Raw genomic sequence first — 13,679 nt, 5'->3', positions numbered from 1 at the left:
AGATGATTTAACTTAGGGCTTCCTCTAGGCGTTCCAAACAACTTGAAATTCTTCTATTTTAATAATTTCTTCAGGCTTCTTAACAATACCTCTGTTGCTATAATAAACAAAGTAGGAGATAAAGGACCCCCTTGCTTCAATCCCCTAGAAGATTTAAAGAAACCTTTGGGTTGTCCATTAATTAACAGTGAATACCAATTATTTACCAATAGTCTAAACACCATATCAATCAGCTATTCACAAAAACCTATTCTCTTGAGTACCTTTGTCCAAAAAAACCCATTCTACTCTATCATAAGCCTTCATCATGTCCAGTTTCATACTTATATTAGGTGGTTTCCCTCTTTTCCTGATCTCAGCAACTATTTCCTGCATGACCAAAATATTTTCAGCTATGCTTCTTCCATGAACAAATCCAGCTTGGTCCTCTGATACTATTTCAGGTAAAATACACTTAAGTATTTCATGAATAATTCTTGAAAAGATCTTATTCACAAAATTACAAAGTGATATAGGTCTTAAATCAGAAAAGATGGTAATATTCAACTTCTTTGGCAACAGCACTACATTAGTATGTGTAATGAACCTTGGCAATTCATACCCACTAAAAAGGCTATCACCATTCTATGAAGATCATCTATTATTATTTCCCATGCATCCTAATAAAAAGCACCAATCATACCATCAGGACCTCCAGCACTATCTCTATTTAACCCCATCACAACAAATTTAACTTTCTCTTTTTTTGGAACCTTTATAATATCATTATTCAGCTCATCTGTAACAGCAGTAGGTAAAGAATCCAACATGTCAAAATTATGACAATCTTCCCATTTATGAAACTGATTTTGGTAAAATATTACTGCAGCTTTAGCAATTTCTTTCCTGTTATCTAGCCATTCCCCTTCCTCATTCTGTATTTTGATGATTTTTAATCTTGATCTTCTACCCTTCACAATGGCATGAAAGAATTTAGTATTCTTCTCACCCTCTTTGAACCACTGAAAACCAGCTTTTTGCTTCCAGTATTCTTCTTTTTTTTAATTGCATTGTTAATTCTGCCTGAATCTTGAATAAAGAAGCTCTATTCTCTCCAGATGGATTATCTTCAAACAGTTTCTCCTTAATCTTGATAACTTCCTCCAGAGTAGCTATTTCTTGGAAAATATTCCCAAAAGATTGCTTACTCCATATAGTCAATGCAGCTTTGGTTCCCTTGAGTTTCTGATGAAAGATCATAAATGGATTGTCATAAGCTACCTCTTTCCAATTTTATTGAATAACTTCCTTGCAAGATTTCTCCTTAAGCCAGAAATTTAGAAACTTAAATGGTTTGATTATCTGCTCCTGAACAGTATTGCAGTAAAGTAGCATGGAAGCATGATCAGACCCACTTCTAGGTAAGTTTTCTACATTCAGTATTGGAAAGAGATCTTGAATTTTATCATTCAAAAATACTCTATCCAATCTTTTAAAAATACATTCATCTTCAAATCTTCCATTCCACAATGTGAACTTGGTTCCCTTAAATTGAACTTCTTGTAAATTACAGTTACTTATGCAGTGGTTAAAGTCTTTTATTTCCTCAAAAGTAACTGGTAAGCCACCAAGTTTCTCATCAGCATGCCTAATCACATTAAAATCACCTCCTATAATCCATGGCTCATTGATATTATCACTCGTATTTTCCAGAGAATTCCATAATACAGTTCTTTCCAATTGATTACATTTTGCATAGACTAAAGCAACAAAGATTACCACTCCTGCCTGCTGATTTTGTAACCTTAGTGTAAGTTGCTGCTCCTCATCTGATACAAGTGTGATTATCAAGCTCAACGTATGTGCAAGTGCAGCAAAGAATCGTGCAAGGAATGCTAATGTTGAAACGTGAGATGGACCAAAGACACACCCAAAGCTACCCATTTTCTCATTTGCTACACTAGATGGGTGGCCTTTGAAGGTTTTTCATTAAATGGGTACTTTTGTCATTTTAAGTCTAATTTGTTATGTAATATAAATAGAACAAGATAGGTCTTTTAAGGGTTAGTTGATTATTGTTGTAAGTTCTTGAAACACTTTAGAAATATCAAAGTCCTCTCTCTACTTAAGGCAAATCGAAACTAGGACAAGAAACTAGTGTGGATTCACTAGTGATTGTATTTACTTGGAAATATTGGTGCTTGAGTAGTAGACTCCTCTCTTGTGTCATTGCAAGAGCTTGGTATTAGTTTACATATTTGTAGGAGTTTTAGAGTTTAATATACTCTCTAGTTCTTATCTTACATGTTCTCTCTATGTCAAGTTATTTATCCCTCTGTATCTTAAGTTAGTTTTTGTTGTTGCCGTTTGATGTCTTGTTCGTGTGGGCTATTTTTGTGAATTTATGGACTGTTTGAGCCTTATTAGATACCGTTTGGTATCATTTGGTATCATAGATGAGCTTGATTTCATTCCTACGAAGTCAATCTTGGGTTTTTTATCTTGAAAATCATAAAAAAAAGTGTCAAAATCGAAAATTTCAAAAAAGTACTATTCTCGTTTTTGACCCTAGGTCAAAATTTGAGTCTTTGATTTTGTTGTTTTTGTTGTGTTTTTAGTGTTAGATTCTTGTTCTCTAACACTATAGGAGTCTTGGGTTCAATTTTGAGCTAAATTTGAGTTGATTTGAGTGTTCTACCATTGTTATGGGCTTAAACTTGAAGAAGGAGAGGTGGGTTCGAGAGCTGAAATTTTGGTTGAGAAATTGAACAAATTGATGTTTGGAATGTGTTTAGAAGTTGAAAATAGCCTTGGGTTCAAAATTTCATCGCATTTCGATCATCGGTTCAAAAGTTAGAAAGTTTGATGTTCTTCGTGTTCTTGGTGTGTTCTTGAGGATATTGTTATATTCATCTTAAAATTTCATCCAAAAGAAGTTGTTTGATCCAAAAAGAACAAAAAAAAAGTGTTGTTGTTGTTGGTTAAAATTTGAACGTTTTTGCTGTGTTGTTGTGGTGAAATCTGAAGTTTATAGGTGTGTTATTAGTATTGTATTGTGGATTTTAAACTTGAAAAGGTGTTGTTGTTTTTTGGGAGGTCCAACTTGAACCTTAGAACTTGAAGACTCAAAGTTTGTGTTCTTGGTGTTCATCTTGTGTTGTGTGAAGAAGTTATAGTTTGATCTTAAAGAGAGAAAAGAAGTATAAGACTTTGTGTTTGTCTTGAAAACATTTTCAAGACAACACCAAAGTAGTAAAAGAAAAAGAGGTGCTCAAAAGTATAGATACCAAAAGGGTGCAAAACACTTTTCAAGGATAGACAAAAGAGGAAAGAGATAAGGCTATCTCAAAAAGTTGTCTAGCCAAAAAAGTGCAAGTTGGTGAAAAGTTGGTAGAAGACTTTTAACTCTTGAAAAGAGAGTCTAATGTCTTGTCCACCTACACAATAGCCGAATTTCCTTCATCGAAGGAGTGTAGTATTGAACACTAAAATCTTTGGACAAATTTTCTTCAACAACGTGTGTTTTTGTCTTGTAGGTGGTTACGGTGTTGTTGCTTGTGGTTCAAGGACTTGCGGACTGTTTTGTTGTGTGAGACATCATTGGTGTTGTTGTGTGACGCATTGTGTACTGTTTTGGTTACAATGCATAACAATTCTCTTAGTGCTATCTTGGCCGAGATTGAAAATCTTTCCCGTGTAATCTAGTAAAAGTTTTGAGTGTTAACAACCCTTACGTTCCAGATTAAGGCATTTATTTAGAAACTGAATCTGTTGTTTGACTCCTTGTCTACATTGTACTGTTACTAGATTCCTTGTTTTCTTATTCTTTCTGCTATGCTTCTTTCTCAGTAACTTACCCTGATTTGGAGATAAGTCCCCTGCCTGTATTACATCTTCCACATTATCAACTAAATCCTCCTTATCCAAATCATCTCTGTTGGTATTGACTGATTCCATTATGTTGTTGACTTCTATTGAGATAGGCATAATATTCTCTAGAATAAGCTCTTGAGAGTTATGTTGCTGCACAATCATCATTTCTCTTGATTCAATTGCGCCCCCTTCTGATTTATCTTCCTTAGATTCAGACTCATCACTTGGTATTTTTATCTCGATCTGATCCATCCTTTTATTGTCTGTTTGTTGTTGCTGCTAATCCTGATCACCTGCTACTTTCTCATTTATTGCTGGATCATCCGCTTTCCCAAAATTTTTATTGACCCAATCTTTGGTGATTTCCTTCTCCTTTACAGAATCCATTTCCTTTACATTGGTATCCTCTACTTGTTTCTGCACTTTGTCTTGTTGCTTCACTGCATCAAAAGCATTTGATGTTTGTATAGCTTCTTCTGACTCTTTCAGTTCTCCTAAAATGTGACCAAATTTATCCTTTCTGTACCTGTTCTTCCTTAGTTTCCATGGATTGGTTTCCCTCTCAGGATCTGCACTCATTCCATCATTCTGTTTTTGTTGCACACCCTCTCCATTGCTTTGTTGATTACCATTTTCTGCTTTCTTCTTATTGAATAGTTCGGGATGAATATCCCAACAAGTTTCTTCATCATGTCCTTGTAAACCACATTTTTTACAGTACTTTGGTTTATGATCATACTGTATTTTAATCCACTTTGACTTGATGCTCCCTGTAATATCATCTTTTTCATTAATCTTGATTATGTGTGGCAGTTTAGAAACTAAGTCAACCTCAATCTTGACCCTTGCACAACTTGGCCTTGTATGATTCCTTGTAGCCATATCCACCACAAGAGGTTTGCCCATAGCTGAAGAAATGGAAAATATAGCTTCCTTGGAAAAAAAGTTTGGGGGTAGATCCGAAAAAGAGATCCATGCTACACCAATGGTTGTTTCTACATCCGGTTCAAACCATACATCCCATTTAAGGGTTCTCATTTGCCAATACCGATCTTTTTCTTTGATATAATAGGCCGAAGTAGATAGTAATTGCACATAATCTTCTAATTGATTCAAACGAATCAATATATGTCTTGTATCTAAAACACCAATTGTACACTCACCCTTGATTGCACATTGTTTAGGTATCAGTTTTCTAAGATCATTAATATCAGGTCTTCCATAAGAGAACTTACCAATGATTGCATGTTGTAAGTTTTCCTGAATTATTAAACTTTTCACTTCAGAAGCCTTCCATGTTATGGATGGTTCTCCATGCTGCATTATAATTGGCTTTGGTGATACTTTTGCATATTCCTGACTTGAAGGCTTTGGTTTAAGAACTTCTGCATATTTCAAAGGTTGTATTTTATCTACTACTAGTTGAGATGTGTTCTCCGGTGGGATTAACCCACCGAAAAAGGAAGCCATTCAATCGAAAAGTGGATCTACATAATCTATTGTGCATGCACCGTTTCTAGCGTTTTTCTTCCCCCCCCCCCCCCCCCCCCCCCCCGCCCCATCCATCATAAAGAGATCTTACTAGTACGTGAATTGTGAATTATTTCGAGAGTGCACAAGCTTTTCTTTTCTTAATTCAAGATATTTAACTTTCACAAGTATAAAAGAATAAAAGGTGATTGTTTATCGGATGGATCAAAAAGTTTGTGCACTATAAAAAGAGATAATACATCGAAACACCCCTAAACTTGTAGTCAAAACTTACTTTAGACCCTAAACTAATCGGGCAATTATATACCCCTTAACAACTTTAAAGTAAATTTTTTACACCCCGAATTGCTGACGTGTCAAATTCTTTAAAAATCTGCACGTAAGTGGTACAAAAAACGTAGAAAAAAGTGGGGCCCACCTTCTAAATTTTATAAATTCCGTTAGTTGACCTTTAAGAAAGAAGTTTAAAACGTAATAATTTATTACGTTTAACCTATTTTGGCAACTTATTAAATAGATAGCTTATTTTGGTCACTTTATTCATAACTTGGCTTATTTTGGTTCCGAGTTCAGGATAATATTGTCAAATGACCTTCAATTAGTGTAAGAATTTAAGTTTTATGCACCATTAGTATACAAAATATTCTATAATGTAGAATATTTTGTGCATTGGCATTGCTCAAAACTTAAACTCTTAGTGTAATTACTCTTTAACATTGTCTAAATAATATTGTCAAATGCCCGTTATAAGGTCCTTAATTCGCTATCTTTCTTGGACGTTGTTGAGTATCAAAATAAACTCAATTTGCTTGTAAAATACTGGTAAATCAGTTTTTCCTGTATATTTGGACCGTCAACATTACATCAACTTAATCAAATTGAATTGATTTTTCCAAAAAGGTCAAAAAGATCACAATCAAACAACTATAATTGATAAGGAATATCTTAATAAGTAAATTGATAAGTTTGAATATCAGCGGGGCAGCGTTAACTATATGTAGACGATTTCAATTATCAAGTTCAATCATGTGGGTACACAGCAAATCTTCGTCCCCTAGGCATAACCTCCCGCATATAGATATTTTTATAGAGGAGACCGATATAACGTGGGGAATCCATTTAAATAGTTCAATTTGATGGTTGGCTATCTGAATTCTCACCCTATTAGCGAACGTTCATCCTCACCTTGTAATTCTTTCTCGAAATATAAGTTTAGGAAATAATAATATAGAATTGTCTCGCAATTCCTCACTACTCCAAAGAGAAATACAGTTATGAGTTGTTAACCAAATGATACAGAATTCATACATGTTGCTCATTTGGGCATTCGGTGCAAAACTCCCACTATGCGCGAGGTCTGAGAAAGGACTGGACCACAAATATTGTCAATTATTCATAGAATAACTAATACCACATGATAACCATCAGGTTTAGATCACAGGAAGGATAATGGAGATCAGCATCAAATCCCCATTGCCATGGTTAATGCTACATCTGTTACGCTGAAAGAACAACAAGAAACTTTAGGAATATCCCAGTAGTGAATCACAGAACAGACCAAATAAAATTTTTAGCATCAGAAGAAGCTTAAGAATGATGCTAAGTGCAATTTTTCTGTGTTAAAATCTAAGCTAAAGATGAGGAAAAGGAAAGCAAATTTAGTTGAATATTTTAACCATTGCCGCTTAAAGGAAATTTAGTATTGCAGTTGCAGGATATAACAGTGCTCAAGGAAAGATGAAAATTCTTTTTCCAAGTATTGTATGCTTTTCTCAGCCAAGATCAAGATTACGAGGGTTGATTTCTCAAATTGTCTCTCGATTAATAGAAAGTCGCGTAGCTTTTTGATTTCAATCTTTTTTCAACAAAAAGATTTGAGAAAGTAAGTATTTGTTCGTCACTATATGAGAAATCAACCCAGACATTCATTGCATCCATGCAAAAGCCTATATGAGTAGGATGTTGTGTTGAGGCCGATATAGTAGATTGGGTAATAAATTTGATGCTTCTTAATGAGAGACTTTTAGACAATATAGTCCATACATTTAAAGCACTAATCTTATCAAATGGATAACTCACCGCATAATCAAAGAGAGCAAGCACAGACACCAGGAAGCCATTTTTTGAAGAATGCAATGCTATCTGTCTCAGCAGGAGATAAGGCAGAAAGGGGAGTAACACTAATCTGTCAATCAATGGAAAGTGGAATGTCAATGTTAGCGACTGTTAGAATTTCATCACATAATTACAGAATTTTACTTACATATCCTGCTTGAAGGGATGAGTAATCAGTATCTTCATCATCCACTGTTGGTGTTTCCGCAGTCTAGAAACGATTAGACATACAATTGAATTTACTCAGGATATAATAAAAAGAAGAAACAAAGGTAGATGGAGGGGGGTGGGTGAGATTTAGAAAAAGGATAGCAATTAACAGAAAAGACAACAAAAAGGAGCAGGGGAAGAGGGAACTTTGGATATCAGGATTAGGGGAAATTTCAGCAAATAAACGAGTAAAAGATAGAGAAAGAGATCTCACATCTAACTTAAACAGTAGATGTTCTTCTTTGGTGCTTAATATCATCTCTTCTGTATATACTTCTGTATTTCCCGATGGATTTATCTCCATTAGTTTTGTTTGTGACGTTGTAACTGCTTGTGCTTCAGAAATAACTTGCGTCCATCCCATTTTGTAAAAACATTTCCCCTGCTTAGTCAGCCGGTAACCCTAGGAGTACAACAATCAAGTCCATCTACTTAAGCATATAAAACTAAAATTACCCAACAAAGTGAAAATCTATAGATCAAGCAGGGAAACATTTTCTAATGATGGAGCCTTTACATCAATGACAGGAATGTACTCACTACGAGAGTATCAGAAATACTGGCCAAGAAAGTCACAAAAGAACCAGATTATTATTCAACTTGATGGTTTTTGTCATTTTTTTCTGTCCTAATATTTGCTAAATTTAAGCTCCACATTTCTCCTACGTGAAGTTCATTTCAATTCAATCACAACTTGGATTAGCAACTACTAGATTTTATGTCAAATTCAAATTTGAAGGAGCAAGTAGCGGTATAGAAGAAATTAAAAGGCTGTGGTAGTCAAGTCAGGCTTGTAATTGCATTGATTAAAGCTACTCTTAGAATGATAAAGACCAAGATCTAATCCAAGCCCTAAAGCTCCCTAAAGAGTCATGGAAGCAAAATTTGACCAAGAAAAAAGGATTTGCTGTTTATTAAAGGTTTACTGGAGCAAGTAACACAATATTCATAACAATCAAAACTATCTTAAATAACAATTTGTCTGTTTAAATGCTCTGAATCATGGTGTTGTAGGTATCCCTTAGCTCATCTTTCTGAATCCGAGATGTTGGTGAAAAGAAAGGCAGAAAGGCCAAAAGAAAAGAAGAAATGTGATCCTAGAGAAGTCTACAACAAATGTGATCCTCAGAACAATCTTGTGCACGGACGTCCCAGAAGACAATGTCAAAGGAAGAAGCTAAGAAATATATGAAAGTAAAAACACCAGGAGATCAGGTTAAGATGCCAAGTCTAACTTGTGACACCAGATTTTATGTCCCTTTGGAATTAAAACGCAATGATAACAAAATCCAGCAGCTTACCTTGTTATTGGCAACTTCTCTGGGGACATTTATATTCAGAAAGCAATTCTGAGGATAAGTCTTATTAGCGATCTCAGCCAACATAGCAGTGATGATGGGTATGGAAGCTTCAGCGCATAATGTGAAATCATCAACATTGAGTTTTCGACCAACCCTGAAGTTGACACTCGCATAAAAACCAACGAAAAATGAACAACTAAACTATTTTAAATTAATTGGTAGGCTGATTTAGCTTTACATATTATGGCAGTCATATGATACAGCGACAGAAGGAATGCCATGGAAGAAAGCCTCTCGTGCACCACCCACTGTCCCTGAATAAACACTGCATTTCCAGCGTTAGATCAAATTTATTCTGGCACGAACATTAAATATAACAGTTTCTCGCCACTTAAGTGAAGTTTAGGACTTAATACCATGGCCCAAGGCCTACCAGAAAGAACAAAACATACTCTCGTGTAGCATTTGAAAGAGCATATGATGGTGTTTTCTGTAATATTTCAGGAATACGTACGTGGTGCAAGGTTAAAAATGTTGCAATTGGTTAACTGAGTAACAATAACTAATATAAATAGCATAACTAGCAAACAAAAAGAGAAGGAAATTGAAGTAGGGTATCAATTAAGCATTTCACAGAAAAGATCTTGAGGCTTGATAGAGAAATTTACTAACATGTCATAGCCGCAATTGCAGCCTAAATTAATGCCACTGACAACCTGCAAGCATAAATTGGCAAGAGTTCAAACACCGTATCGTGAGCACATATATACTAGCTGCAAGTGCAAGTAAAAATAGCAAAAACAACCCAAAAGCAAATTTCATTTTGTACTTGTACATCCGAAATGTAATTTTTCATAAAGATGAAATCGGATAAATCCACAGTGAACTTTATGAAGATCATATATAGTTCATACACAGATACATGATAAGTGAGACTACATGCTAAATCAAAATATAAGCTGAGCATCAGTCTGAAAAGCTACCAGATCAGGTAGCGAAGGAAAGATCTTTTTGGAGATTCCTAGGGAAGTTGAGTCTGCTGGAGTTCCTGCCAAATGCAAACAGAATGTTTGTGCGAGTGGGAAAGAGATAACGATACAATAATCATTGTAAATGAAGTCAGATAACAAGTTGTCGTTAAGGGAACTGTACTACCATGAATCAACTTGACTAATTTTTGAATTAGAAGATATCATTTGCTTGTGTTTCATTCACTAGATTGAAATTCAATATTAGAACTTTTGAATTCAATATTAGAACTTTTGTTCTCCTTTTTTCATTTTCCAGAAGGATAGCGTAAGACAATCAGTTCAAGTTGCACCAGCTTGTGGGAATATGAACAGATACAAGCACAAAATAATTCACAATTAGCTATGCTTGGTAACAGCCTTTAGAGACAATATAGGCAATTGCTTATTTCCTTAAATTAAATGGCATGCACCAAAGCTCCCGCTATGCGCGAGATTCAGAAAAAGGTCATCACAAAGGTCTTTTGTACACAATCCTAACCTTCATTTTTGCAAGAGACTATTTTCACAGCTTGAACCGTTTCCTTTCGATCACGTGACAGCAAATCTAGTGGTGGCAAAATTAGCCCAAACCCATTTAACCCACCCATATTTTAATGGGTTGGGCCAGAGCAATTTTAAAGATGAGCTTATTTAGCTAGTTCAAGTGAACCATCATAAATCATCAAGTCAAATGGGCTTGTGATGATACCCAACTTTGACCAAACAAAATGTTTAATACTAGTATTTGTAATTTTATTTTTAATATTTTTAATTAATTTTTTAGTTGCTTCAATTATATTCTTTTTTTTCATTTTGAAATAACTGTAGTAACAAATAATTTTTTGAATGAAGAAAAATAAATTTTTTCTCATGCCATCTCCCTACCCCTACCCCACCAAAAGAAAATTTAAATATTTTCTAAAATTTATTTTTTAAAAATAAATTAATTTTTCAATTTATATTTTTTAAAAAAAAATTCTTACACTGTCGTGCTACCCCGGCCCCTATCCCCCCCCCAAACAAAAAAAAAAACTTAATTTTTTTATTAAAAAAAAATCAGTCTTTTATAAAACCTCAATCCACCCTTCACCCTTCTCCCTCAAAAAAATAAATTCTTACGCCATTTCCCCACCTCCCTAAACATGACCCCCTAGCCCCACCCTTTAAAAAAAATAAATTTTTCTTAAAATTTACTTTTTCGCAAGAAAAATAAACTTTTTCTTACCCCATCCCCTTCCCCCTCCCTACCACGACCCACCCCTAGCCCCCTCCTAATTTTTTTTAATTTACATTTTTAAAAAATTTCAATTTTTTTTCTTAGCCCACCCTCTATCCTTACCCCACCCCCACGCCCAAAAAAAAAATTTAAATCTTTCAAATTTATTTTATAAAGAAAATATATTTTTTCCACCTCTTTTATCTTATTCGTTATTATTATTTTGTGTTAAATATATATACAAATATTTTTATTACATTTTTTAGTTTTCATATTTTAGTTTTTCTTGAAAACAATAATAATAACAATTAAATATCATTCAATCAAAGTTTTTACTAGAATGATATAGGTTGGGCTATAATCCATTGTTTAGTCCATCTAAGCCCAACTCATTTAGCCCATTGTTTAGTCCATTTAAGCCAACCCATTTAGCTTATCTATATTTTGGGTGGATTGAGCAATGACCCATTTATTGATTTAGTTAATTTTGACCCACCCAAATTCAGCCAAAACCGTCCATTTGCCACCCCTACCAACAACTTTACAAGTTACAGAAAGGCTCCCTTCATTCTTTTCCTTCAATTTTAAAGCAACATAATAGAAGCAGCGCTTCTGGCTTATGGAGGGTCAATAGCATCAATTTACGTAGATAAACACATTTTATTGAATAATTTTGCAACTTAAAATTAGATTATCAAAAATATTAGGTTGTGATTGTACGCCTATCAAATTGGTGATAGAATTCCAACATTTTGAAAGAGAGAAAGTACAGAAGAAATCAAATTAGCCTCCAGATCTTTTAACTATTTTTCAAGTCCACAGCATAAAGAATGAGAATCAGTTTGAGATTTTAAAGTATTGAAGACATCAAACCACCAATTTCATATAGAAAGGACAGTTATGCAATTGTGAAAAGCCAATAAAAGCAGGACTCAGAGAAGTACAAAGATTTGACAGATTAAAGACTAAGATGACAATAGAAAATCAAAGATGAATTAAGAATTTAAATCTAAGCAGTTCTCAGTTAGCAAATTCTGTAAGACCAAAACTAACCAGAAACTGCAAAAGCTGTAGCGCCAGGGACATCTACTTTCTTAACAGTAACCGAGCGTTGCCATGAAACACAATGACTAGCAGCCGATCTTTCACTGGAAGACGGAAATCAAAGTGTCAGAAATATTATAAGGCCTCTATTAGATGTTGAAATTATAGCACATTGGTTGAAAGAATCGACTATGTATTAGAAAATCCTCACAGTTAGCTTTTTGGAATGAGTCAGGGTCAAATTAATCTCAAATTTTCATCACAAAGTCCATTTACAGTTCTAATTGCAGACAACATTGCTGCATATTCAGCCGCTGTATAAGTATACAGGGCACACAGGAATGAATCAGGGCGAAGACAAGTAGTGCTAAGGCAGCTCAATCAACCTACATCAGCAAAATATTACACTAATTATACATGATTAAAATTACTTTTTTTTTTTATATATATACAGCAGAGGTTGAACCCTGTTCGACTGTTTACGTCTTCATATTTCAAACTTCCTAATAAAAATCTAAACTCCGTCACTGAAATGAATAAGTTGTACTATAAAAAAAAGGAGAGAGAGAAGAGCGGTACGAGTCAGGAGCAAAAACGAGAACATGGAATAGATTGGTGGAGACGAGGGCACGAACAAGAGCTCTTAAACCAGGTGCATCAATTCCATCATCATTAGTGACCATTACCATCGGCTTATCACCGGAGACATTGTTCCCATTCTCCATTAATGCTACAAAAATGGAGAAACTGTCACTAGTGCTCAATGAGAGTTGAGCCCAACTATCAGAATATTAATTGGACGTTGTATGTGTCTAGAGAGAAATGTGAAAGGACATTGGAGGATTATATTAACTTGTTTTTAACCTGCACGCAAACAGAATCGAATCATTTTTTTTTACGCGGAAATCGATAGACATCTAAATTTGCTATCATCTTTTATTTGACATTAAAAGTAGACGATGTTCATTTCAAACACTCATCAAGTGTTCATTTTAAACACTCATCGAGTGTGTCACCTTTTGCAGAGTTGGTATAATGCTTGCATTACACATATATGAAGGCGTGTGAAAATCTTTTTTTGATTGATATGACATCCAAGTTGGCCCATAAACAATATATAAACTCTTTCCATTAATTTATACTCCCTCCGTTTTAAAAAGAATACATACTTTCTGTTTTATTCCGTTTAAAATAGAATGATTCCTTTTCTTTTTTAATAATTTTTTAATTTTAACTTTCCACGTGATATATTTAAGATCACAAGATTGAAAGACATTTTAATATATTTGACATATATTTGATTTGGAAAACTTTATTATGGGTGAGACTCAAATAGTGTAAGTTATGTGAGGGTCTTTATGCATGACAAGTGTTTATTTATCACTCATAAAGTCATGACAGCCACTCATTTTCATATTTTCTCTTTTTATCTTATCTTTT

At 34.3% G+C, this 13,679-nt stretch overlaps 1 protein-coding gene across 1 annotated transcript; it reads right to left on the bottom strand.

Moving 5' to 3' along the window:
* Nucleotides 1-6,554: 6,554 nt before the first annotated feature.
* LOC107873081 (5'-nucleotidase SurE) lies at nucleotides 6,555-13,262 on the bottom strand. The gene is made up of 10 exons (XM_047413542.1): nucleotides 12,819-13,262; nucleotides 12,249-12,343; nucleotides 9,953-10,017; nucleotides 9,642-9,685; nucleotides 9,208-9,294; nucleotides 8,970-9,123; nucleotides 7,883-8,071; nucleotides 7,607-7,669; nucleotides 7,423-7,528; nucleotides 6,555-6,845 (listed from the first exon to the last, which is right to left on the bottom strand). Exons 1-9 carry the CDS (start codon nucleotides 12,962-12,964, stop codon nucleotides 7,430-7,432), a joined length of 942 nt encoding a protein of 313 aa, XP_047269498.1. The 5' UTR covers nucleotides 12,965-13,262; the 3' UTR covers nucleotides 6,555-6,845; nucleotides 7,423-7,429.
* Nucleotides 13,263-13,679: the final 417 nt, after the last annotated feature.

This window comes from Capsicum annuum, chromosome 6 (genome assembly GCF_002878395.1).
Source record: "Capsicum annuum cultivar UCD-10X-F1 chromosome 6, UCD10Xv1.1, whole genome shotgun sequence".
NCBI classification, from domain to species: Eukaryota; Viridiplantae; Streptophyta; class Magnoliopsida; order Solanales; family Solanaceae; genus Capsicum; species Capsicum annuum.
Note: the sequence above shows the minus strand (reverse complement) of the source record. Positions and strands in the feature narration are given on the sequence as shown.